The sequence below is a fragment of the Heteronotia binoei genome, chromosome 13 (assembly GCF_032191835.1).
Source record: "Heteronotia binoei isolate CCM8104 ecotype False Entrance Well chromosome 13, APGP_CSIRO_Hbin_v1, whole genome shotgun sequence".
NCBI classification, from domain to species: Eukaryota; Metazoa; Chordata; class Lepidosauria; order Squamata; family Gekkonidae; genus Heteronotia; species Heteronotia binoei.
Genome location: NC_083235.1, coordinates 63,158,439 through 63,183,054, shown reverse-complemented (window position 1 = coordinate 63,183,054; position 24,616 = coordinate 63,158,439). Strand labels below are relative to the sequence as shown.

Genomic DNA, 24,616 nt, shown 5'->3' with positions numbered 1-24,616 from the left:
ACATCCGACTGATTCTCCTCTGAATCTTCCTCTAACAATCTAGAGTTAGAGATCTCTTTTCTGGCTGCCTTAGTTGGCCAGTTGCGCTCTCTGGAAAGATTTTTCTCTGGGCGCCTTGAGGAGGAAGGGGGGGGAAAGAGATCTGGATCCCACTGACCCCATGCCCATAGCCCCTGATTGACAGGCATTAAACATTTCTGCTCTAATTGTTTGCTGGAGCATAGTCATAAATTCAATAGAAAATGCCCCTTTAGGGTACAGTACATTACCACTTTGTTGTATTAGGGCTGGGTCGACCGTGGAGGCGTGATCCGATAGGGGTTGGCCTCCTGTATTGTCTCCCGCCAGGAGATTGGTAACCGTCCCAAGGGGCAAAGCATAAGGCTCCTGGCGCCTGTCTGGCAAAACGCGCGCCAAAAATCCTCCTTCAAAATGGCTGCCGTCAGATGCGAGCCTCTGGTGGGGAGGAACTTCAAGCCCTTCCGTTGAAGCCCCTGGACGTTTCAGCCCGCGGTGACTAAAGTCACTAAAACGGGCAATGTTGCCGGGAACCGCAGCAAGCTGGGAAGACATGCCGGTCCTGGGTCCACTCCCACAGCTTCAGTGTGAGGATTTACGGAGGACACGTCTTCTAGGAACTCGTCCCTGAAATTTTCCATCCGCCACTCTTTGCCGCGCTCCGCAAGTGAAGTCAAGGAGGAAAAAAAAGTCAGCCCCTTTAAAAGCAGTCAAGGCCGCGCCACTCTCCCAACTACTGTGAAGGTGTGAAGGCAGATGGAAAGTGAAAGTAGCTCAGTGTAACAGACTGGAATTTAAGAAGATTGTTAGACAGAGGAGTAAGGTTGGGAAAAAAGGAAGAATTAGATTAGGAATAAAGAATAGGATTAAAATTGCTTCCTATCTTCTAGGAGCTAAGCTAGCTAGTTGCTCTCCCACTAGAGGCAGGTAAGAAACTGAGGAGATCTGGGTGCTTCAGGGTCAAGGAAGAGGAAGAAGAATTATTCTATTTCCTGCCTCCCTGACAAGATGGTGGAAAGCACCCAAGATGGCCTCCGACTCAGAGGGAGAATTAGAACAATGTGAGCTGCTTTGAATTCCTATTCAATGTGGGATATAAATCAAGTGAATAAATAATAATAAATATCATTAGATGTCTGTCTGTATGGACTGTTACTGACCTACACTGTTATGCTTTGATTCTCAGTAAGAAAGATGGTCTATAAATATAGTTAATAAAATGTTTATGTTTGATTCAGATGTATACTGTAAGAATAAATATTTTTAAAGAACTCTGCAACACTAGTATAGATAGAAGAATCTCTCTGCCACTTACAGTCTTGTAGCTTATCAGTTTTATTCTTACATATACAAGTTCAACATTCCTTCAAACTTATAGCATTCTTATTAACATTTGTCTAGTACATTTTTATTGTCCCTTCCTCTGAAAATCTCAGGGTGGCATTCATGGCTCTCCTCTTCTCCATTTTATCCTCTTATTTATGCTGGCTAAGAAAGAATGCTTCATCCTTCTGAGGTCGGTAAAACGAGTACCCAGCTTGCTGGGGGTAAAGTGTAAATTACTGGGGAAGGCAATGGCAAACCACCCCATTAAAAAGTCTGCCATGAAAATGTTGTGATGCGATGTCACCCTAGTGTCAAAAATGACTGGTACTTGCACAGGAGACTACCTTTAAGAAAGAATGACCAGCCCAAGGCCACTCCATAGGCTTCACAGTAATGGAGATTTGAACCTGGGTCTCCTCAGTTTTAATCTGGCCAGTGGCCACTGTATAACACTGTCTTTCACATAGTTTTTTAAGTGCAGAAATTTGTGTGTGTGGAGGCTTAGTCACAAACATCAAATCAGCCCAGACATAGGTCTGCCACCTCAATGAGAATTAGAACAAGCTTTTGAATACATTGGGTGTACCAAGGACACAAGGGACATGAACTGTTTTCAAGTCTTAGACAGATTAATGCCATAAGAGGCTCATTATAAGGAGAGAGTAGATTATGGGTAGTGCCTTGTGGTCAGATCATCTGTCTGTCTAGCCCAGCATTTTCAGATACTGAGGGCCTGTGTTCTTTTTTGAAGTTGAACTAGAGATTGTAGGGATTCAATCTGGAACCTTATGCATGGAAAAATCTCGTACCATACTATACATGAATTACAAACCCTCTGAAAGCCCTGTATATTGAAGACATTGTTTGGGTTTCTGGACTGTTCTCAGTATCCTGACTATCTACAGAAACATTTAAGGTAGTATTTACAAGAAACAACAGACAGTAAGCAAGAAGCCAGGAAGTTCACTCTGCTTTGCGAATTAGTTAGCCAGCAGACAGCTGAAGGACACATGGGATGAGGGGACATGTGTCCAGTCAAAATTAACCTTGGACGTAGGCCAGCTGAGGCTTAAAGCATCAGTGGTGTTAGCACGGCCGACAGTGCCAGCTCAGTCAGCTCAGCACCAGCAGGCAGGTAGGTGCACTCATGCAAGCCAAGCCAGATTGGGTAAATCTTGGACCTGGGGGGGAAATGGGGAGCCCAGGAGGATCAGAAGATGCCTGAGGTTGTTGTTGTTTTTTTCGCTTTGTTTTGCTACGGAGGTGATAATATGTGTTTCTGCTGAGGGAGCTATAAAGGATTCATGAGATACTGTGGATGGGATGCAGTGATGGTCACAGAGTGCAGTTAAAGAGGCATTTTGGGTTGCAGAACAGGGGAATGTTAGAAGGCACCTTCCAAGTGCAGAAATCCTTGACAGAATGCATTAGATCAACCATCCAGGAAAGCCTAATGTACCGAACCATTTGAGGAAGAACTCTAGTCTTTTGCAACAAAAATAAATAGGAATTCTTTGGCACCTTAAGGACTTATAAGCAGGGGTCGTTTTGTAGAAAAATAGGTGGTGGAGCTCCTCCAGGGATTGTTATGCAGCTGTACCTACTATTCAATGGACAAGGAGGTGGAACTCTCAGAAGGAGGAGGTGAAACTCTCAGAAAGGTTCAGGAGCTGTGCTCCTGTGAGCTCCCATGAATCTGAGGCCTGCTTATAAGTATTTTATGCTAGCATGAGCTTTAATGGGCCCCTGTTTTAGTCATTTAAGAAGTTGCTGAGAGAGTACATGATGAAAAAGCTGTTATGGAACCGAGCGCCTGCACTGTTCTGCAAAGGTATATGAGATTTGAAGAGCACATGTGGCATATTTCTGTGAGCTTATAATAGACAGATGAGATCAATTTTAACATAGTTTATAACCAAAGTCATTGATAACTTCTCTAACACTAGCAACCTAAATGCATCTACATAAACTAGGTTCTGGTAAAATAAATTTTAAGTAAATGCATTTAGGCTCCAAGTACAAAAGGTAGAATGGTAATGAATTGTTGAAAATAATGAAGCATACAGAATGTGTCGTATTCCTGTATTAAAGTTGCTCATTCTGTGCTATATTTGAAAATCAAGTCCATTTACCTTGTTTCAAATCGAACACCTGACGTAGGAATCTTTATTCTTTTTAAAATTACTTTTTAGATGTTTCTAGGCAAATGTTTTATATTATTATAATGTGCCGTGATATTTGATATGGTATCCCGCTAGATCAATTTTTTTGAAAAGATCCTTTCCGTTTTCTCCTTGTTAAAGTCCCATAACATAGCCTAGTATTCCAGTAACGTATCTTCTGATTGACTGTAAAATCTCTGCATTCTTTTTGCCCAACTTGACTATGTATTTTACCAGGTACATACTTGTGCAACTATTGTTGGTCTGAGCTAGTCTTGATGTGATATAGCTATACTATACACACAGTGCCTTATAGAGGATTAATTAAACTGATGTCCTTGTAGCAGTCTAATACCGAAGCAGAGTACTGTGACAGATTGTGTTTTATACCATCCATGCCTCTACTGTATCTTGACTCTTCTGCCTTATTTACTTTTCTGTGTAGTGGCGCAATGGCTTCTATTTCTGAACGTACTTTCATTGCCATTAAGCCTGATGGAGTACAGCGGGGCTTAGTGGGAGAAATTATCAAGCGATTTGAACAGAAAGGATTCAAACTGGTGGCTATGAAATTAATTCATGTAAGTTTTCTTTCAGTCATTCCTCTGTCCAGATAATGCCACCCATTAGAAGTAAATGTAATTTTTCACCATGGACTCCTGTCAAAAGTCTCATTGCTTGTATATGCTAGCCTGGTATTTTGGAGTCTTTCCAATATCTAGAAAGATAAAGCCATCCTGAGCATCCTATTTTTAGCAAGCAGATGTCTTTAATATAAAAGACCTTTTTGGTTTATTTTAAACAATGCTTTACATGTCATCAGATAAGCAAATACTGTTTTGGTAATGAATTGGTAAAAAAGCACTATACCAAAGAAAATTTCAAATGTGCACCAGTTGAGTAAATTAGCTCCCTAATAAGGTGGTGTCCCAGGCTTTGACAAGTTCACATGAAATACAGGGATTAATATTACGGGTTTGATTCCCCACTCCTCCACTTGCACCTGCTGGAATGGCCTTGGGTTAGCCATAGCTATCGCAAGAGTTGTCCTTGAAAGGGCAGCTGCTGTGAGAGCACTCTCAGCCCCATCCACCTCACAGGGTGTCTGTTGTGGGGGGAGAAGACATAGGAGATTGTAAGCCGCTCTGAGTCTCTGATTCAGGGAGAAGGGCGGGGTATAAATCTGCAATTCTTCTTCTTCCTTCTGTGGTTCATCTAATGTGACACAAGATGTTCTTAAATTGTTATTTATTCTTGTAGGCCTCTGAAGACCTTCTGAAAGAACACTACATTGACTTGAAAGACAGGCCATTCTTTGACGGTTTAATTGAATATATGCACGCTGGTCCTGTTGTGGCCATGGTAAGTTTTCAACAAGTAAAGATGTAGGAATAGAATAATCAGGGTTGCCAATCCCCAGTTGGGGGCAGGGGATCTCTCAGTTTGGAGGCCATCCCCTTGCTTCAAGGTTAACAGAAAGCCGGGAGGGCAGGGGGGGAGGGAAATGTCTGCTGGGCACTTCATTATACCCTATGGAGATCAGCTCCCATAGGGTATAATGGAAAATTGATCCATGGCTATGAGGTTCTGCGGCAGCGCGTCCATTAGGCAGCATGAGGCAGCTGCCTGGAGCGTGGCTCTGGGGGAGGGCACATGTGCCTGCCCACTGAGTCCAGAAGTCCCATTGCCACTGCTGCTGAGCTTGCCCTCAACAAGAAAGCGAGGGGTGGTGGGGGACGCTTAGCCTGGGACGCCAGCCTTGCACCAGCTCCCCAGAGCTGGCGCTGGCGGGCAGTGTTCCTCTAAGCTTAGTGTGAGCTAGCTCACAAGTTTTTTAGCCTCTGGCTCACACATTTTTGTCTTAGCTCAGGAAAGAATGGCCCCAGAGCAACTTAATTGATGCAGTAGCTCACAACTTTAATGCCAGGAGCTCACAAAGAATAATTTTTGCTCATTGCTCGGGGAGGGGCCTGGTTTTTTTGAGGTATCAGCACCAAATTTTCTGCATAGCATCTGGTGCCTCTCCTCAAAACAACCCCCAAGTTTCAAAAAGATTGGACCAAGGGGTCCAATTCTATGAGCTCTGAAAGAAGGTGTTCCTATCCTCCAGTGTTTCCAAATGGAGGGAAGGCATTTAAAAGGTGTGCAGTCCCTTTAAATGTGATGGCTAGAACTCCCGTTGGAGTTCAATCGCGCTTGTTACAACCTTGCTCCTGACTCCACCTCAAAGTATTCTGGCGCCACGCCCAAAGTCCCCAGATATTTTTTTAATTGGACCTGGCAACCCTATATAGATGGGTAATTTGTCCCTCATTTGTTCTATAGTTCTTGCCTGAATCACTGCAATTTGGATTCTTAACAAAAATTAACCTTCTAATTGAGATTAAGAAAATTCACAGAATGTCAATGTTCTAAGAAATGAAAGAGGAAGTATAAAGGAACCTGATAATAACAGACAAAGTCACAAAATCAATGAGAGACGAGGTCATAAATTCTGGAGTTGAAAAGCTATTTGTGGAATATTGGGACAGGGGAGCATGATAAAAAAAAAGATCCAGGTATTAATTACATTTATCATACAGTAAAAAATGGTTAATAGAATGTGCTTGTGTCGGTGGACAATTATCTAGATTTTCTAGATTTTAAAAATGGCTAGAAAAGCCTGACATTAATCTTTAAATCAGAAATGTTAGGGTAAGTTACACCTTTCTGTATGAGCATGTTAATGTTTGAGGGGTATTACTGAAATATACCTCCTGCTTGGTAGCCCTTAGAACGTGGGAACACTCTGCTGCAAAGAGGAAGGGAGATGATTTTAAAGACATGCAACTATCATGAACAAAAGCTGCAGTTGCATGTGATATCATCTGCAATATCCATCGGTGTTTCCAGATGTTCACAGAACTGCAGTTAACACAGCACTGCTACTTGCTATAGCCATACTGCTTGAAAAAGGAATTCTCCTTGCCAAGCAACAGTGATTGAACACTGGGATAGTTCAGTAGGACTGATTCCCCACTAGCCTTGTCCCAGTCTCATGCTCCTCTTCTCTGTGGGGCTTCCTTCTGATTTCGCACAAGCTGCCCCAGGGCTGCGACTCACTCCCCCTCTTTCGTGTGACAAGCAAGATCCTCTAAAAATCAGTTCCTGCTTGCTGCGCGAAAGAGGTGGAGCGAGTTGCAGTCAGTGTTCCCTCCAAGCTGAGTTAGCGTGAACTAGCTCACAATTTTTTAGCTTCCAGCTCACACATTTCTGTCTCAGCTCAGGAAAAATGGCCCTAGAGCAAATTAATCTATGCATTAGCTCACAACTGTAATGTCATTAGCTCAGAACTTTAATGCCAGTAGGTCACAAAGTAGATTTTTTGCTCACAAGACTCCACAGCTTAGAGGGAACACTGGTTGCAGCCCCGGGGCAGCCTGTGCAAAATTGGACAGAAGCCCCGTAGAGAAGAGGAGCGTGAGACTGGGACAAGGCTAGTGGATAACCGGTCTAGAGACCTCAAACAAAGTGTCGTTCTTGAGGAATGTATATGATGGATATGGTACAAATAAATCTATGAAAGACCATTCTTAAGAACTGGAGGAGCTGATCTTGTCCAAATAAACAGTACATAGCAGTGCCAGCTCTGGAATGGAAAATTCCTGGATATTTGGGGAGTGGAGCCTGAGTATGCCAGGGTTTGGGGAGGGACCTCAGCGAGGTCCCTTCCAAAGCAGAATGAAATTAACTAAGAACATTTACTAGAGGAAGACTTGTGCTGGTAGTGAGGTTAAACGGTAAGAATTGAGACTTTTGTAAATTAATATTATTCTATTCTGACTGGAAAGAAACCATCTGGTGAAATGAATGCCTCAGGTCGACTGTTAAGTCACTGGGAAGGATAAAGTTTGGTCTGTTCACCTTGGATATGGAACTTGTGTCCGTCTGTTATCTTATCACCTGGAGACTGGTAACCTAAATGATACATGATGCAGTTTTAGACAAGCATCCCATATGCATTTGTTGCCTGATAAACTGTCCATAATGCACAGTTATACATATGTAAGCCCCATACAAACTGAAATGTGGAATTCACTGCCAGAGGATGTAGTAATCGCTGCAGGCATAGGCAACTTTAAAGGGGGATTAGGAAGATTAATGGAGGATAGGTCTATCAGTGGTTATTGGTCATGGTGACTATAAGGAACCTCTGCATTCAGAAGCAGTAAAGCTCTGAATACCAGTGCCAAGAAGCAACATCAGGGAAGGTCTTGGCCTATGTGCTCTGTTGTTGGCCCTCCCCTGGATAGCTACTGTGTGAGACAGGATGCTGGACTAGATGGACCACCAGTCTGATCCAGAAGGGCTCTTCTTATGTTCTTAAGTAAATCACTAGGGCTTAAGTGCACAAAATGTTATCCTGGATGATGTCCATTATCTGTAACAGCTTTTAGAAAGCCTGACACAGAGTGCTTTATTTTCTAGCTATATTCAGTATGTGTGCAGAGAAGTAATGTGAGAAAATGTGACCTTCTAATTTGTACAGTCACTTTTATCTGTTTTTGTATGTGTGGTTAAAGGTATGGGAAGGCCTTAATGTCATTAAGACTGGCAGAGTAATGCTGGGAGAAACTAACCCTGTAGATTCCAGACCTGGCACAATTCGTGGAGACTTCTGTGTACAAGTTGGCAGGTAATCCTAAAATGCCCTTTTATCAAATTCTCCGTTCTCTAGTCCTCCCCGTCAGGCTCATATTAACCTCCACCACACTCTCAACTTCATCCTTTGTCAGCTGTTCCATTTTTTACAGCCTGCCAATTGCATATCGTTCCCCATTCAACACCCAATGCTTTCTCCTTTGTCTAGTTTCCCCATTAACATGTGTGGCAGAACCTGCCTGCTTTTCCTCGTAGGCCCAGTTCTGCCCACTCTGTTGGGTTACTAACTCCTGGAGGGAGATATTCTGCTTCCTGCCACTTGGGTATCGCTGCCACCACTGCCCTCTTGGGGTCTCCCTGCCAGGAGGAACAGACTCCTGACTCCCTTTTCAACCTGAGTCTCCTTCTCTGGTCTCCTGTTATCCAGCACCTGGTTAATACAGGGACCAAATTCCCTCTTTGGAACTCCCCCCAGGAGGGTTGGCAACGGGTGCCTTAACCACTTCCCTCCCAATCTGGGGCTCTCTCTGGCAAATGTGTAGCATGTCCAAGAGGTTGGATAACTATGTGACCCAGAGAACACTGCCAGATTCAAAAAGTTTTATTGAAAGATCTACATATAGATATAGATATACATACACACACACACACATATATACATACACACACATATATATTTATACACACACACACATATATACATACACACACACACATTATATATATATACACACACACACACACACACACACATACATAAAGGATATAGTGGCTCTGTGGCGCAGAGTGGTAAAATTGCAGTATCGCAGTACTGCGGTCTGAACTCTCTGCCCATGACCTGAGTTCGATTCTGGCAGAAGCTGGATTCAGGTAGCTGGCCCAAGGTTGACTCAGCCTTCCATCCTTCCGAGGTCGGTAAAATGAGTACCCAGCTTGCTGGGGGGAAAGTGTAGGTGACTGGGGAAGGCAATGGCGAACCACCCCGTAAAAAGTCTGCCGTGTTGTGAAACGACTGGTGCTTGGACAGGGGACCTTTCCTTTCCTACATCTATACCCTTAACCCATCACCAGATCAGCAAAACGGAAACAAAATAATCGTGGAGTAAACACATGCATTCTTTCCCTCCCCTAACACATACTCTAGCTAGTTCTTTTGAGCGGAGCAGGCATAAGTCGTTTGGCCTGAAGCCCTTCCCGTCACCAGAGAGATCTGCAGCTTCCCGGTCTCTCAAAATGACCACCGTGCAGCAAAGCCCAGCCAGAGGTCTGCAATGCTTGAGGAGACTAGCATTCTCTACCTTCTTTCTCCCTCGCTGGGGAATCTCTCCAAACTCTCCTTCCCACCCAGGAACTGGTCACCTTTTCCCTAGAGAACTCTGGGAAGAAAAGCCCCAAAGCTTGTCTGGAGCTTCCTGTTTTCATCCTGCCCCTCTAGCAAATAACTCCCTCCTCTATGATTAAGAAGGGGAGGGGGGAGAGAGAAAGCAAGCAGTCTGCTATAAGTGAGCTGCAAACTGACTCCCTCCCCCAGGGGAAAAAAAAACCCAGCCATTTTTAAAAAGTAAGTTCCAACAAAGGCGGCATTTAGTCACATCATGTACTGCACCCTTACACCACCAAAGCCCCACTGCAGAATCCAGCAGATGCCCAGTTCTTGGACAAGGGAACCAAACTCTTTGCTGTGAGCCTGCAACCTTGTGACAGAATGCTAGGCAGATACCTTGGTGGCTGCTGAAGCTGACTTTGTGACCTCAGTGGATGTTATCCGCATCAAGTTTCATTGTGGAGCATGTGCATGCATAGTTGTGGTGGTTCCTTGGGGGAACAGGGGAGAAACTGCAAGGAAAACTCATGCTTTTCTATGTACCTAGGAATTCCCACAGATATACATTGTGCCGTGTTTGTTATTTGCATGGAAGTCACAACTTTGCTATTAGATATAACAAGTAGGGGACCCACAAGGACTTTCACGGGTAGCCCTAACCCCTCCCCTCCACACAATTTCCTCTTTCCCTTTGCTGAAAGTCACTATAGCATCCCCCCTTTTCCTGGTTCCTTCCCATCCACCAGTCAATCTACCTTTCTCTGCCCCCATCCCCAGCTTCACCTTTTCTTCCTTCCCACAACAGGCTCTGTCCAGGAAAACTGGCCCTGTTGTGCAGTGCCATCTGCCAAGCTGGGCCCAGGTGTACAGTGTGAAGAACCTGCAAAACCTTGTGTGTGTGGGGGGGGGCTACCTCACTTTCTTTTGTATTCCACTCTACACTGTATTTTCTCTTTCCCTTGTCCTGGCACCCCCCCCCCTTCCCATCTTTCCTTGTCTTCTAGTCTTCCTTCCCATCTACCCACTAACCTTTATCTACCTTTATCTCCCCATACCCCCAACTTTCAGCTATATTTATTATTTAATCCATTTATATCTCACAATGGGGGCTCACAGTAGCTTACACAATTCTCCTCTTCCCATTTTATTTGCACAACAACCCTGTGAAGTAAGCAAGGCTTAGAATGTATAACTGGCCCAATGTCACCTGATGAGCTTCCATGGCACAGTAGTGATTCAAACCTGGATCTCCTCGAATCCTAGTTCAAGTTTATTTTTACAGTCAATGATCAGCTCACTCAATCAATTTGCATAAAGCATTTGAATACATAAAGTTAGTCCAACAATAACATTCAGTAAGTGGGTATCTAAGACAATAACCAAAAAAGGATAAAACAGCCCTAAAACTCATATAAAATGTAGTTAAAAGATAAAGGATTGAAACTTACAACTATTTGCCACATGAATTATGTTCCTTGAGAACCTGGACACACTATTTAGCCACCTCCCTTGTCTGACAGGAGGAAGTAATCCTAGTTTGAAACTCTAACCTTTATATCACACTGGCTTGTGTGGGACGGCTGCTGTTGAACATCCATTTCTTAAAACTGAAGGTGCTCCTTTTATCATCTGGGGATATTTAAAAAAAAAACCTTTGAAAAAAATTCAGCTTTTTCTGCAAACCTGGGGCCTTTTTCAGACCTGTCTTGTTTGTCCATGCCTCCATTCTCTGGATTTAGGTATCCAAAGATTTGGCCATGTGGAGAATTTAATACATTGATAATAATAATGATGTTATCTGTCAATTTGACTGCACATAGTCATTTTTATACCGCTGTGGCTTAAATCCACTGGAGTTCTCCCCATGGAGCATGACTTTCTCACATGTAGCCTGTTGCATCTTCAAATGCCCCCTTCAATGGTGTTCTGGGGGCATTTTGGGCTGCAGAATGGGGGGATATTAGAAGGCACCCTCCAAGTGCAGAAATCTTTCTGCCTGAATAAATGCTCCAGAGGATCCAAGCCTATATGTGATATTGAAACTGAAAATTGTTTTTCTGGTCCCATTGTCAAAACAAAATTGGGGGGGGGGGGAGGGATCTATTAATTCATCCTTTTTAGCGGCTTCTTTAGTATAATGGTCATCTCCTGTGCTGTCAAGTTGCACAGACTTATGGCAACCCCAGCAAGGGGTTAATTCATCCTTTTTAGCTGCTTCTTTAGTATAATGGTCATCTCCTGTGCTGTCAAGTTGCAATAGACTTATGGCAATCCCAGCAAGGGGCTTTCAAGGCAAACTAGAAGCTGAGAGGGTTTGCCATGCCCTTTTGCAGAGCTTTCATTGTCAGTCTTCCATCCAAGTATTGACCTTGCTAGCTTCCAAGATGTAACAAGATCAGGCTATACCGTGCCACCTTTCCCCCTGGTCATGTTCTAACCCATTGCTTTTTTAATTGCTTTCCTTCTTTAGGAATATAATTCATGGCAGTGACTCTGTAGAAAGTGCTGAAACAGAAATTAACCTATGGTTTGCTCCAGAAGAAGTGATTGACTACAGAAGCTGTGAGCACCCATGGATCTATAACTAAAACTGACGAGTCACTTGCTTATCCCTTCATTCCACTGACTGTTGACCTTGAAACAATTCCTACCTCTATTATCCTTTATGGGTTGTATCCCCTTCACATTTGCAATTGTGCATTTATGAAAATATTTTTGTGTGATTTAAAATATATGTGCAATCACCGTTTTTATTCTGGCTGAAAGGAAATGCTTTATTTACTGGATTGGATTGTACTTAATTTCAGTTAGAGAATGCCAAGGGGTAAAAGGGTGTGGGAAAAGAGCACACTCAGTTTTTACTACTGAGCTCTTATTAAGTGGTTGCTCAATTGTATATGCTTTATTTTGTTATCATAAATCAACTGCAGCCAATGGACTCTACCTAGATTTTGAGAGGCTGAGAGATGGGAAACTACTTGTGCATGAGAGGCTGAGAGATGGGAAACTACTGTATTGAAAATTGCAATTTTGGCTACAGGGTATATATTATATACAGGGTATATTATATAGGTGATTTAGCATAAAATAATATACTGTCTAAAACAGATCAATTGAATGACTATTCTGTTTACCTATAAACTAAGAAGACGTGGTGCTGCTGCATAAACCTGAATTTGGTGTAAATGACTGCAAACTGAAGAATTATTGAATGCACGACTGAATTGTAACAAATGTTCACAAAACAAAGTTTGAGTCCTTTGATACCAACAAAGTTTTATTCAGGGAATAAGCTTTCATGTATCATACCCTAAATAAAAAATTTTTGGTCTTAAAGTTGCCACTGGACTCAAACTTTGTTCTCAAACTTTGTTCTCAAACCTTGTTCTCAAACAAGATTCCCACCTGAATCTAAATGTTGGCAAAGTTCAAGCTTGTTTTTACATTGAACCAATATGCAATTTCACTTTGCAATTAATGCTTCTACAGATGCTTATTTTTTGTCTTCTGTCACCTTCGAATTTCTCCTTTGTGACATTGAAAAGCAGGATTAATGTAGCACTTATGCAATGTGCTTAGATGAGAAAAGGAAATTAATGAAAAGGCTGTTCAGTAATCTCTTCCTCCTGTCACTTATTTCTGTCCATTTGATATTGAAAACAGGTGAATTACAGAATTGCTTCTTCTTACAGTTGAGCGATTTTCTTTCTTTACAACATGTTTGTACATATTTCCTTCTCTTGATTACTAAACTTTAAAATGACATAATTCAGACATGCCAAAGTTAGTTGAGAAAGCTGAACTGTGGTTTTCTGTAGTATTTAAACTAACAAACTAGTTGACAAACCAAAATCAGAAATCCTGGTTTGCAAAACATGGCTATATACAGCATTCAGATTAATAAATCAGTTATTCTTGAGGCCTCTGGAAGCCATACAACTGGAGACTGGAGTGCTGAGCAGAAAGGAAATGAAAACAGACAAGCAGCTGTAAATCACAAATTGCTGGAACACTAAGCAATTAATCTAACAGCAACAAAAAGCCATTTGGTTCCTGTGCCCTTTAGGGTAAAATAATGTTTCTGCAGCACTCAGAAAAAAACCCATGCATTCAGTTGCCTGTTTTGAATCTTTATTTGTAGCATGTCCTGTCCACATTCTGTGCTTCCAAAAAAGTAGTTGAAAGAAAGGTCTCCCAGTAGCTCAGGATAATGTATGTGTTTCTCCTTTCCCCCTTTTTATCTTCTCAAAACATACATGTGGTGATTCTGTTCCACGTGTGTGGCTGTGCGAATAACACTAAACAGGCAGTCTTTACTATTTGATCATGGCCTAACTACACAATGCATTATTTATGGGTCTGCTCTGTGTCCTGCCAACCAGAAGTGTGTTAGGAGTTGTGTTGAAAATGAATTCCCAGGTGAGCAAGAGCCCAGTTTGGATCATGACTGTGACAGGTAGCATAAATCTTCTGTCCCCACATTATTTTGTAATGTTGTAAGCCTCCCTGAGTCCGCTTGCGGAGAGGGCGGGATATAAATGAAAAGTAATAAATAAATAATAAATAAATAAATAATTTTTGCATCTTGTGATGCCATTATTTGCCCCACTGGGGGAAAGTGTACTGATGGACTATGTGTATGATTCCCAGCAGAACAAAAGGCTCCCCGCACCCGAGTTTGAGTTCAGGTTGGAAAAATGTTACAGGGTGGGGGACTTAAGTCCTCTCTCCCACTTGTAGTGATCCCAAGCTGAACATCCGAGAATTAAGTTTCAGCAGAGTTGTCACGTCTGGTTGGACAACAGGACCCAGAGTGGACGCATAAGCTGTGTATCATGTAGTTAGACCCTCATGAGACAAATTGTTGCGAGTCAGCCGTTCGTTTTCTGCAGCCAAAATAACAATCTGATGTATAGGCGCATGCACAAAGAAACAGAAGAAAGGTCAGGAGGGGAGGCTCTGGTTGACAAAAAGCGATGCTTAACACGTTTGTTAGTCTTGAAGGTACCGCAAAACTGCACTATTCATTCAGGAGAAGAAAACTGCAGGGGATGTTAATCTTCGTCTTTCTCTCAGCACTCATTTTTTCCCACGATAGTTTGGGCTCCTCACCCCCGATCCCTGCATAGGCTCAGTTATTTCGGGTTCAGCAGCAAAGCCTTCCTCCCAGACCTTGGCGAGGAAAGGAAGCAGGCGCGCCTCTTTCCCCAAAGGATTCAGTTTCTTCCAGCGTCTGTGCTGCAAAGGCGAAGAGAGGGAGCAGTCAGAAAGAGCTCTATGATGAAGACCTGCCTTTTTGTCGGGCTGACGTTGGTTTCCATCTCCGGCCGGCGTCGCTCCGCCTCTTCCCCCGGGCGTTTTCAGGGAGGCTGCAGCTAAAGCCACGCTCTCCAGGCCAGACTAGAGCTCACCCGTCTGCGGTAAGTGGCATCCCACCACCTTCTCTCTTGCGTTAGAGCCCGATTGCACTAAGTTGGTTTTAAAGGTGCCACTGGACTCTAACTTTATTCTGTTGCCCACCTGGATCCAGCTTCTTCCTTGAGTGAGGGATGGAGGAGAAAAGACGGGGGGGGGGGGGCTGAACAAGGAAGCAGGTAGAAGAAACGGCGGAAATCGGCCAGGGCGGCTCGTATGTAGGGCCTTCCATCGCCCCCGCTTTAGACAGATGCAGGGTTGAGGAGCCTGTGCCTTTCCCCCTCCGCGCTGCCGCCACGTGGCCGAGGTCGATTGACGGTCAGCCGCAGAAGTGGTGCTAGGGTTGCCAATCCCCAGGTGGGGGCAGGGGATCCCCTGGTTTGAAGGCCTTCCCCCCCTCAGGGTCTCCAGAAAGTGGGGGGGGGGGGAGGGAAATGTCTGCTGGGAACTCTATTATTCCCTTTGGAGATTTATTCCCATAGAAAATCATGGAGAATTGATCTGGGGCTCTGGGGGGGGGCTGATTTTTGGGGTAGAGGCACCAAATTTTCAATATGGCATCTAGTGCCTCTCCCCAAAATACCCCCCAAGTTTCAAAAAGATTGGACCAGGGGGTCCAATTCTATGAGCCTCAAAAGAAGGTGCCCTTACCCATTATTTCCGGTGGAAGGAAGGAATTGAAAAGGTGTGCCGTCCCTTTAAATGTGAGGCCCAGAACTCCCTTTGGAGTTCAATTATGCTTCTCACAGCCTTGATCTTGGCTCCACCCCTAATGTCTCCTGGCTCCACCCCCAAAGTCCCCAGATATTTCTTGAATTGGACTTGGCAACCCTAAGTGGTGCTGAAGCCGTCAGGAGTGACTATAGGAGGAAGGGACAAAGGACTCTTCCGGAAGACAGGCGGGTTAGGGAGCCCTAAGTCAGCGTCAAGCCAAGGGCTGCTGCTCATTTCCTGTCCGAGGCCCATATTGCGACACGTGCTGTTTCTTCCGTCCCTCCTATCAACGTGCAAGAAGCTTCCTGAACAAGTAAGCTTCTTTGCAGCCTGGTTCCAAATTCTCACCCTCGCCACCACCTGCCTCTTTGCTCTGCCTCACCATCCTGCCTGGTAAGGGCTCCAGCTTGCCCTCTGTTCTGGCTTGAAGCACTCCCCTGGGCTGGGGTGAGCTTGGTGGGCCAGGCCGTGTGTGTCATAAAAATGTAATGCTAGGTAGGGGAGATATAAAATTTCTAAAAGAGACAGACTCACACTTTACTGCATTGTTGCGGGGGGTTGGACTAGATGACCCTGGAGGTCCCTTCCAACTTTATGATTCTCCCTTGAATCTATGGTGATTGATACATAATGCGATTTCTAGCCCTAGGCTGCGGTCACATCACATACGCTAAATAATGCACTTTCAATCCGCTTTTCAGTGCACTTTCCAACTGGGTTTTATTGTGTGAACTGCCAAATCCAGTTTGGAAGTGAATTAAAAGTGCATTATTTGGTGTGCATGACTGCAGCCCATCTCTACATGGTAAAATCATTCTCTAGAAATAAGCCCAATTCCAAGACGCCACCTGTGAGTTTTAGAGATTGGGCAAAGACTTCAAAGGTGGAAGTTAAACACTATGGAGTATTTGTCCCACGTGTGAATTCATCATACTTGATTTGGAAAGTACTTTTTCAAAGTAAACATTCCATACCTTGGATTTAAAAAAAAAATCCATTGAGTTTTGAGGCTAGAAATTAAAGGGGTTTCCAAAGTAGCAAGGCTAATCCCATAAAAAGAGCTAGAGAGGGGTGATGTTACAGTTGCTTCATTGCTGTTCTAGTGAGCTCCCCCCCCCTTTTTGGGGGGGGGTTGGTGGTGTAGTACCTCTGACCTTATTCATAGCTTGTTTTTGAAAAACGAATGTAGAAAAATCTGTATTTAAGTCTGTGTTTTATGGGTGGTGAATGTTTCCTTGGTCAGCAGAAGCATGGAAAACACAAACTGTTGAATGAAAAGTAAATAATTATTTATCTCAGTAAAATCCTGAGATAGTGGAGTAGATGGTACCACTGCAGATGGGGATTGCTATTTTTGCACGCACTTCCATGTAAAAGGCTGCAAAACATCACATCAGAAAGAAGTATTCCTGTCCAGCATACTTCTTGCCCTCTTGGTTTTATATTTGGCAGTGAACCTTTTATGTTGGAGAACATTAACAAACCCTATCTGTGGTGTAAAGTGGAGCCATCTATTCTGTTACCTCCTTGTTTCGTTGCATGTGTAGAGCAGGCCGGTCACACTGATGATCGGGAAATACATGGTACATTCATATATATTCTTATGTGGTTGGCTTCTGAGTTATGAACTGGTGTCCTTGGCTTGGTGACTTACTTTCTGTGGTGATTTTCTGTAATATGGGAATAATAATAATAATAATAATAATAATAATAATAATACCTTTTATTTATTTATTCAAGTGCTGGCCTGTTGTGCTGTCCGTCTCCATTGTTATTTCTTTGCATCTGTTTGCAGTCTTAATAATGGCTTCCAACACAGAACGCACCTTCATTGCCGTCAAGCCTGATGGAGTCCAGCGGGGATTAGTAGGAGAAATCATCAAGCGCTTTGAACAGAAGGGCTTCCGACTGGTGGCTATGAAATTTATGCATGTAAGATTCATCCTTCCTCTGATAGCAGCGTATGGACAAGTAGTCCTTTATCAACCAAGCAGTTGCTATTTGTCATTACAGATTTGAGGATTTCCATGGACAGAAGGATTTTTGTCTATGAAATGCGTCTTTCAGCCTTCCGCTCTCACTGTGCAGCCCAAAAATGTCTTCTGAAATGCTGCTGCTGGGGGAGACACATGACACCCTCCCCAGGAATAGCTGGGGGAGTTGGTGAAAATTGCCCACCTGCAAATGCCATCTGCATATATCCTATGTAGAATTCAAGTTGACACATACATATACGTATATGTATGTGCATGTGTGTGTATAATATGTGAGAAAAAGGATAGAAATGGTAGTAGCAGCTTGAGGAAGGAAGATTATGTATGCATTTGACATTACTACAGTAGCTTGAAAATTTCCCCTACATGGTTTCCAAACAATTGAAATATTAGCCCGTTCATATTGTGCATTGTTTTGGGATGGGGAGGTGTCCCCTGTAAAACAAACCAAAGCACTTTAGACCAAGGGATACCCTGATCCACAGGTGCGTGTTTTCTTTGTAGTTCTATTTATATAAAATTATTTATATAGAACTCAGAAAGCTTAAACGTGCCTGTGCTTCTAGTGCAGTATGTAGCTTGCATAAATCTAGGGTCAAGGTGGGAGTTATACCGGCAACTTTAGTTGACATCTTTTAAGGTGCTTTTTTTAAAGAACGTGTTTTGTCCTTAGGTCCCCAGTCCCTTCCCTCTGTTAAATTGATTGGGGTGGCGGAATGGTCTGCACCACTTAAGACTGCAGGTGGAGCCTCACTTTTTGGACAACTTCCCTGTCTTGAAAAGCTCCTTGCAGATAGAAGGCCACCACAGTGGAGAGCCAGTTTGGTGTAGTGGTTAAGTGTGTGGACTCTTATCTGGGAGAACCGGGTTTGATTCCCCACTCCTCCACTTGCACCTGCTGGAATGGCCTTGGGTCAGCCATAGCCCTGGCAGAGGTTGTCCTTGAAAGGGCAGCTGCTGGGAGAGCCCTCTCCAGCCCCACCCACCTCACAGGGTGTCTGTTGTGGGGGAGGAAGGGAAAGGAGATTGTGAGCCGCTCTGAGACTCTTCGGAGTGGAGGGCGGGATATAGATCCAATATCTTCATCTACCTCACAGGGTGTCTGTTGTGGGGGAGGAAGGGAAAGGAGATTGTGAGCCGCTCTGAGATTCTTCGGAGTGGAGGGCGGGATATAAATCCAATATCTTCTTCTTCTTCTTCACAGTAAACAAAGACAAAGTAGAACCTTTGTCCTTGCTATTATAGTTCTTTATTTACATGGAGGTTCTTAAGTGGAGAAAGATTTACAGCAGGAATTGCGGACATACAGTCTGAAATGATGCAAGCTCATTCTGTCCTGGTGCCCTGGCTCCTCATTACCACCCCATTTCCCTACATATATGAACTCAGCCTTAGTTAGAGCAGAGACTTGCTTTTATTGCTTATAAAAATGCACCCCAGTTTTTTCATTCTGTTGCTTAAAAATGTGGCCTTCTGTTTGCACATCCATGAATTTTGTCTTCAGATAGATCAGTCTGGCATTGTATGGGTATAGCAGGTGGTATTAAAACAACCATGTTACACAATACAAACGCGTTGTTGGACTATGGTTATACTAGATAATTGATGTACTACCAGCATTACTGAAAGTTAAAATACTTGTACTCAGTAAACTTTGACTCAATTCTGACTTAAACTGTATGTGTTTTACTGCTTGCTGTTAGATACTGTTGCTGGGATCCTGGGGAGGGGCTTAAAACAGGACCAACTTACCAACTGCTTTTTCCAGTGTAGAATAAAAAGTTAATATTTGCTGGTGCTGGGTAATATTTTTCATGTTTTGTTTCTCATCTCTCCAAAGGCTTCTGAAGAACTTCTCAAAAAACATTACATTGACCTGAAAGATAGGCCATTCTACTCAGGTTTGGTTAAATATATGAATTCTGGACCTGTAGTAGCCATGGTAAGTACTGTCAGTTGAATTTAGCCACTTCCTCCGTAAATCTTTCTAGACATGATGTATCAACTCTTCATGGGAAGGAGAGTGAAGAGACTGGAGTAAAAAAAGGCTTGTAATCAATCATTAGTTATCTTCTGTAACATAAATATATTTATCTCTTTCCTGTCTGCTATAGCAGCCCTTCACTTCTAAGAGAACAGAAGGAATGAGAGTTGTAGGTAGATCTGTTTTTTTCTTTTATATACAAGGCAGGTGAATAATCCTTGTTCTGCTTTTTGCTAGACTTGATAATCACTTGAGCTGTAATCTGAAAAGTCATGCACTGGGCCTGGTGTTACCTAAGCCTTGGGGGGGGGACTGTATGAAACTTTGGCTAGGAACCAATTTAAATACTTTAAGGTCAGTTGCTGGAACATCAGTAGTGGGAAAAGTGAATAAATATTTGAACCTAGATGTTGTAATTAGCTTAATTAGCAAAGTGTATTTCATGGCTTGTAAGTTGTCATGATGGAAATTTATCTTTAATGTGTGTCTGAGTCATACTCAGTCTTGCATTGTTTTACTGTTGTATGTTTTAGCTATTTGAGAACTTTCCATGTTTAGAAAGAAAGGGCAGTGTGATTCTCATGTTGTTTAAAACAAAATGAACCAATTGTATAAATGCACAGTATTTTGGAAGATTAAAACCAACAGATAGCACTGAGACTGTTTTAGACATAATTGGTGCAATGGTTGGTTTTAAAGTCAGATCTTTGTGCTCTTGAGTCTATGTTATTCTTGGATTCATTTTAATGAGATATTTTCAAGGCTTAGGTTTTTATTTAGCAAGACTAACCCTTCTAATTTTACTGAGAATATCTAATTACTTTTCAGTGTCTAGGCACCCATGTAGGTTTTGATAACATTCAGCACACTGGTAAAGGAGTCCTCAGTTTCCAGAGCTTCAAACAGTTCACTGCAGATTTTCTGTCCCTATTACTTATTGGTCCAGAGACAAAGAACAGAGCATTATTTGCCAATGCTGGAGTTTACTGCATGATATATTGGCAACTTTAGTTGGCATCTTTTTAAGGTGTTTTTTTTTAAAGAGCATGTTTTGTCTTTAGGTTCCCAGTCCCTTCCCTCTGTTAAATTACAAGAGTGAACCACATATATTAAGCTATTTTTGTTGATACAGGTTTGGGAAGGCCTCAATGTTGTAAAGACTGGCAGAGTAATGTTGGGAGAAACTAACCCTGCAGATTCAAAGCCTGGCACTATCCGTGGTGACTTCTGCATTCAAGTGGGCAGGTTGGTATAAGAACATCTGCTCAAGTATTCAGAAGGGTTTGCTGGTTCTGCTCATTTTAAACCCTTTAGAAGAAAATGTGCTGAATACAGATTTCACGATAGAAAACTGGGACATATGTAAAGCAAAACATAATGCTTTTGTATTACAGGATGGGCTAATTTGCTTGCTCAATGTTGCTTTAGTCAAAATGGTTGCAGAGAGCTGATGACAACTGTTAATTTTTTCAGGGGTTAATTGAATGTCACAGTGAGTTAATTTTGGGCGTTTTCGCACTTACCTTAATCGGCAGCGACGCCCCTCTTCACCGCGCAGGGTCTGCACGGTTTTCGCGCTAATTGCTGCCGAGCACCCGGAAGAGCCGCAAAGTCCCGCGGCTTTTGCGTCGCAAATGTAAACCGGGTTTTGGTGGTTTACATTTGCGACGCAAAAGCTGCGGGACTTTGCGGCTCTTCCGGGTGCTCCACAGCGATTAGTGCGAAAACCGTGCAGACCCTGCGCGGTGAAGAGGGGCGTCGCTGCCGATTAAGGTAAGTGCGAAAACGCCCTTAGTGTATGTGTGCGCATCTGAGAAATCTCTCTAGTACAGTAAGCTTTGATTGCATCTTACGGAGTTTTTAGGCTTAGAGAAACTTAATTTCTTAGTTGTGTAAACCGTTGGCTCCAGATTTCTATCTTAAAGAAGTTACGAATTCTGTTCAAGACTCAATTTGATTCTTGTTTGTTTGAAGGAACATCATTCATGGCAGTGACTCCGTAGAGAGTGCTCAGAAGGAGATTAACCTGTGGTTCAAGCCTGAAGAACTTGTGAGCTTCAAGTCTTGTGCTCATGACTGGATTTATGAATAAACATGTCTTTCGGTTAATTATGCCTTTTTCTAGCAAAGTATCTCATTCCACTCGAGTATTTGAGCTAGGACGATTACCACGATTATCTTTAATTATTGGCACTAACAAATAAACATTCATGAACGGCTGTGCTTCTTTTCTGTACTTTAAAGAAACAAATGTAATACATGAACGAGTGCCCACTGCTGTATACAGCTTTAAGGAATGTCAACTAAAACAAATACACTTGGGAAAAAGTAAAATCTCTGTAACCTTTCATATCTCTGCAACCTTTCATACCTTGGTCGGATGAGATGTGTCTTGATAGTAATCCAGCTTTGAGTATCCTGAAGGAACTTTCAAATGGTTTACTCTTTCAACGGGAATACCCTGTCACAGCAATATATTGCAGTCAAAATGGCCTAAATGCTCCAAACTCATGCATAATAGTATGAAAGATCAAAGCTTTAAAGATGGATTAATGTTGATTTCATGTGGGCATTATACATCAGTCCTGATGGAGAGGGGAGGAAGCTGATATGCTTGTATAAAAGTTGTCTTCAGTTCCACAATCTAAGGCTAAATTGTAATTTAGGATTAGGGTTTCAACTAACTAATCTACCATTTAAAAGTTATATTCCTAATGGGGAGAGATTGCATTATTTATAAACTATATGTAATGGGATTACTGGTCTTGACTGAAAAGTTGACAGTTCTTTCCAAGCTGCTTTAGCAGGGGGGGGGTGATGATTCTGGCCTAAATTCATGACTTATGTTAGTGAACAGGCACAAATTTACATGTCTGGCAAGCAGAATATTCTCAACAGTGGTACTATTGAGACAAACTGGAGAGCCAGTTTGGTGTAGTGGTTAAGTGTGCGGACTCTTATCCGGGAGAACCGGGTTTAATTCCCCACTCCTCCACTTGCACCTGCTAGCATGGCCTTGGGTTAGCCATAGCTCTGGCAGAGGTTGTCCTTGAAAGGGCAGCTGCTGTGAGAGCCCTCTCCAGCCCCACCCACCTCACAGGGTGTCTGTTGTGGGGGAGGAAGGGAAAGGAGATTGTGAGCCGCTCTGAGACTCTTCGGAGTGGAGGGCGGGATATAAATCCAATATCTTCATCTACCTCACAGGGTGTCTGTTGTGGGGGAGGAAGGGAAAGGAGATTGTGAGCCGCTCTGAGACTCTTCGGAGTGGAGGGCGGGATATAAATCCAATATCTTCATCTACCTCACAGGGTGTCTGTTGTGGGGGAGGAAGGGAAAGGAGATTGTGAGCCGCTCTGAGACTCTTCAGAGTGGAGGGCGGGATATAAATCCAATATCTTCATCTACCTCACAGGGTGTCTGTTATGGGAGAGGAAGGGAAAGGAGATTGTGAGCCCCTCTGAGACTCTTCGGAGTGGAGGGCGGGATATAAATCCAATGTCTTCATCTACCTCACAGGGTGTCTGTTATGGGGGAGGAAGGTAAAGGAGATTGTGAGCCGCTCTGAGACTCTTCGGTGTGGAGGGCGGGATATAAATCCAATATCATAAGAGCCAAGAACAGGTCCAGTTTGCCACTATACAACACGAGTACATTAAATTAGAACATAAGTTTTTCACATTATCTTCCCATCTGAGTATGGACAATGCTGGGATTGTGAGGGTTCTCTGCTAAGGGATGTTCAACCCAGTCAGTTTTCTAAACCATACTTTGCCTCTGAATCTTCCTTTACTCCCTTGATAAGTTTTCTCTATGATGAACCAAACTGCCCTCCCCCGAGCTGTAAACTAGAAGGATACTTTCTAAATATTAACTCCTGTTAATGTAGAGCTTTGGTTCCAAGGGAACATGCCTCCTAAGCAGTTATGGACTGATTTCCCAAAATAAATTTCTTCAGAATGATGCCAAAGCGTTCTGAAGATTTAAGTCTCTATAGGGGATTTCTTTGGAAAGACAATCGCTCATGTTTAGAAAACACTCTTAGATTGTTTCCACATGCAAGCATCAATATTAAGATTAGTTTGCACTGTTTACTTTCTTAATTCTACTAAAACAAATTATTTGCTCTTTTTTTCAACTTCACGCTGTTTTATCTGTCTTACTCATTACAGAACTTCTGCCTGTCCCTCTTTGGACTCTCTGTAGTCCCATGCAATGCACTGTATTTCTTAAATATTAATCACAGCTGTGATTTTCATATCTTTTAAAGGCAGCCCCTGAAAAACTTACGTTTGGTTTCACACTTAACAGAAGTTGGTCCAATGAAATTATTTTATACCGAAAGTCACTAAAACACTTGCCAAGACAAACTGCCTACATTTTTAACTGCCTGTATTTTAAAACATCTCAGTGTATTGAAAAGAAGTGCAACTAAGGGCTTTGTATTCTGTATCATCCACCTTTCCCAGTGATTGTGAGGCAGTGTTCTATGAGCTATGCTAAACAAATACAGGTGAAACAAATACAGGTGAAATTATCAGTGCAGGTCCTTAATTCATTGCCTTGAAGTAGTTTTACCACATTTATTTTATTTTCATTCGTCGGTCACCTTTCTTGCTGGGATTCAAGGCAGATTACATTTATGATAGACAACTCAGTCAGTTAGCAAGCAGATCACAAATACGGCAACATTTTACAGCAATTCCTAGTAAAACAATGCAATGGGGGGCAGGGCTGGTATTGAGGAACTGGAAGGGAAAAAGCAAACTATTCCCAATAGAGAGTGGATACATTACACACAACAGCTTTACTTCCTCTACAAAAGTATTCTCTGCCACAATAATGTTTTGCAGTTTTTGGAAAACAAAAATGTAGGGGCACCACAAAGAATGCTGAAGAACGGGCAGTTGCTCCATTTTACCTGTTGGCATAGTGGTACCTTTAGGACAGGGGTGGTGAACTTTTTTTCTGCCAAGGGCCATATGGATATTTATAGCATCATTCGCAGGCCATAAAGAATTATCAACTTAAAAAACAGTAC

General features: G+C 42.8%; 2 protein-coding genes across 2 annotated transcripts; both read left to right on the top strand.

Annotated features, from left to right (window-relative positions):
- Positions 1–2,382: 2,382 nt before the first annotated feature.
- LOC132581096 (nucleoside diphosphate kinase A-like) lies at positions 2,383–12,247 on the top strand. Its single transcript, XM_060252148.1, has 5 exons — positions 2,383–2,479; positions 3,952–4,087; positions 4,767–4,868; positions 8,069–8,181; positions 11,942–12,247. The coding sequence occupies exons 2-5, from the start codon at positions 3,959–3,961 to the stop codon at positions 12,057–12,059; spliced, it is 462 nt and encodes a 153-aa protein (XP_060108131.1). The 5' UTR covers positions 2,383–2,479; positions 3,952–3,958; the 3' UTR covers positions 12,060–12,247.
- Positions 12,248–14,572: 2,325 nt separating this feature from the next.
- On the top strand, positions 14,573–21,794 carry LOC132581095 (nucleoside diphosphate kinase). Its single transcript, XM_060252147.1, has 5 exons — positions 14,573–14,891; positions 17,396–17,532; positions 19,435–19,536; positions 20,711–20,823; positions 21,553–21,794. The coding sequence occupies exons 2-5, from the start codon at positions 17,404–17,406 to the stop codon at positions 21,668–21,670; spliced, it is 462 nt and encodes a 153-aa protein (XP_060108130.1). The 5' UTR covers positions 14,573–14,891; positions 17,396–17,403; the 3' UTR covers positions 21,671–21,794.
- Positions 21,795–24,616: the final 2,822 nt, after the last annotated feature.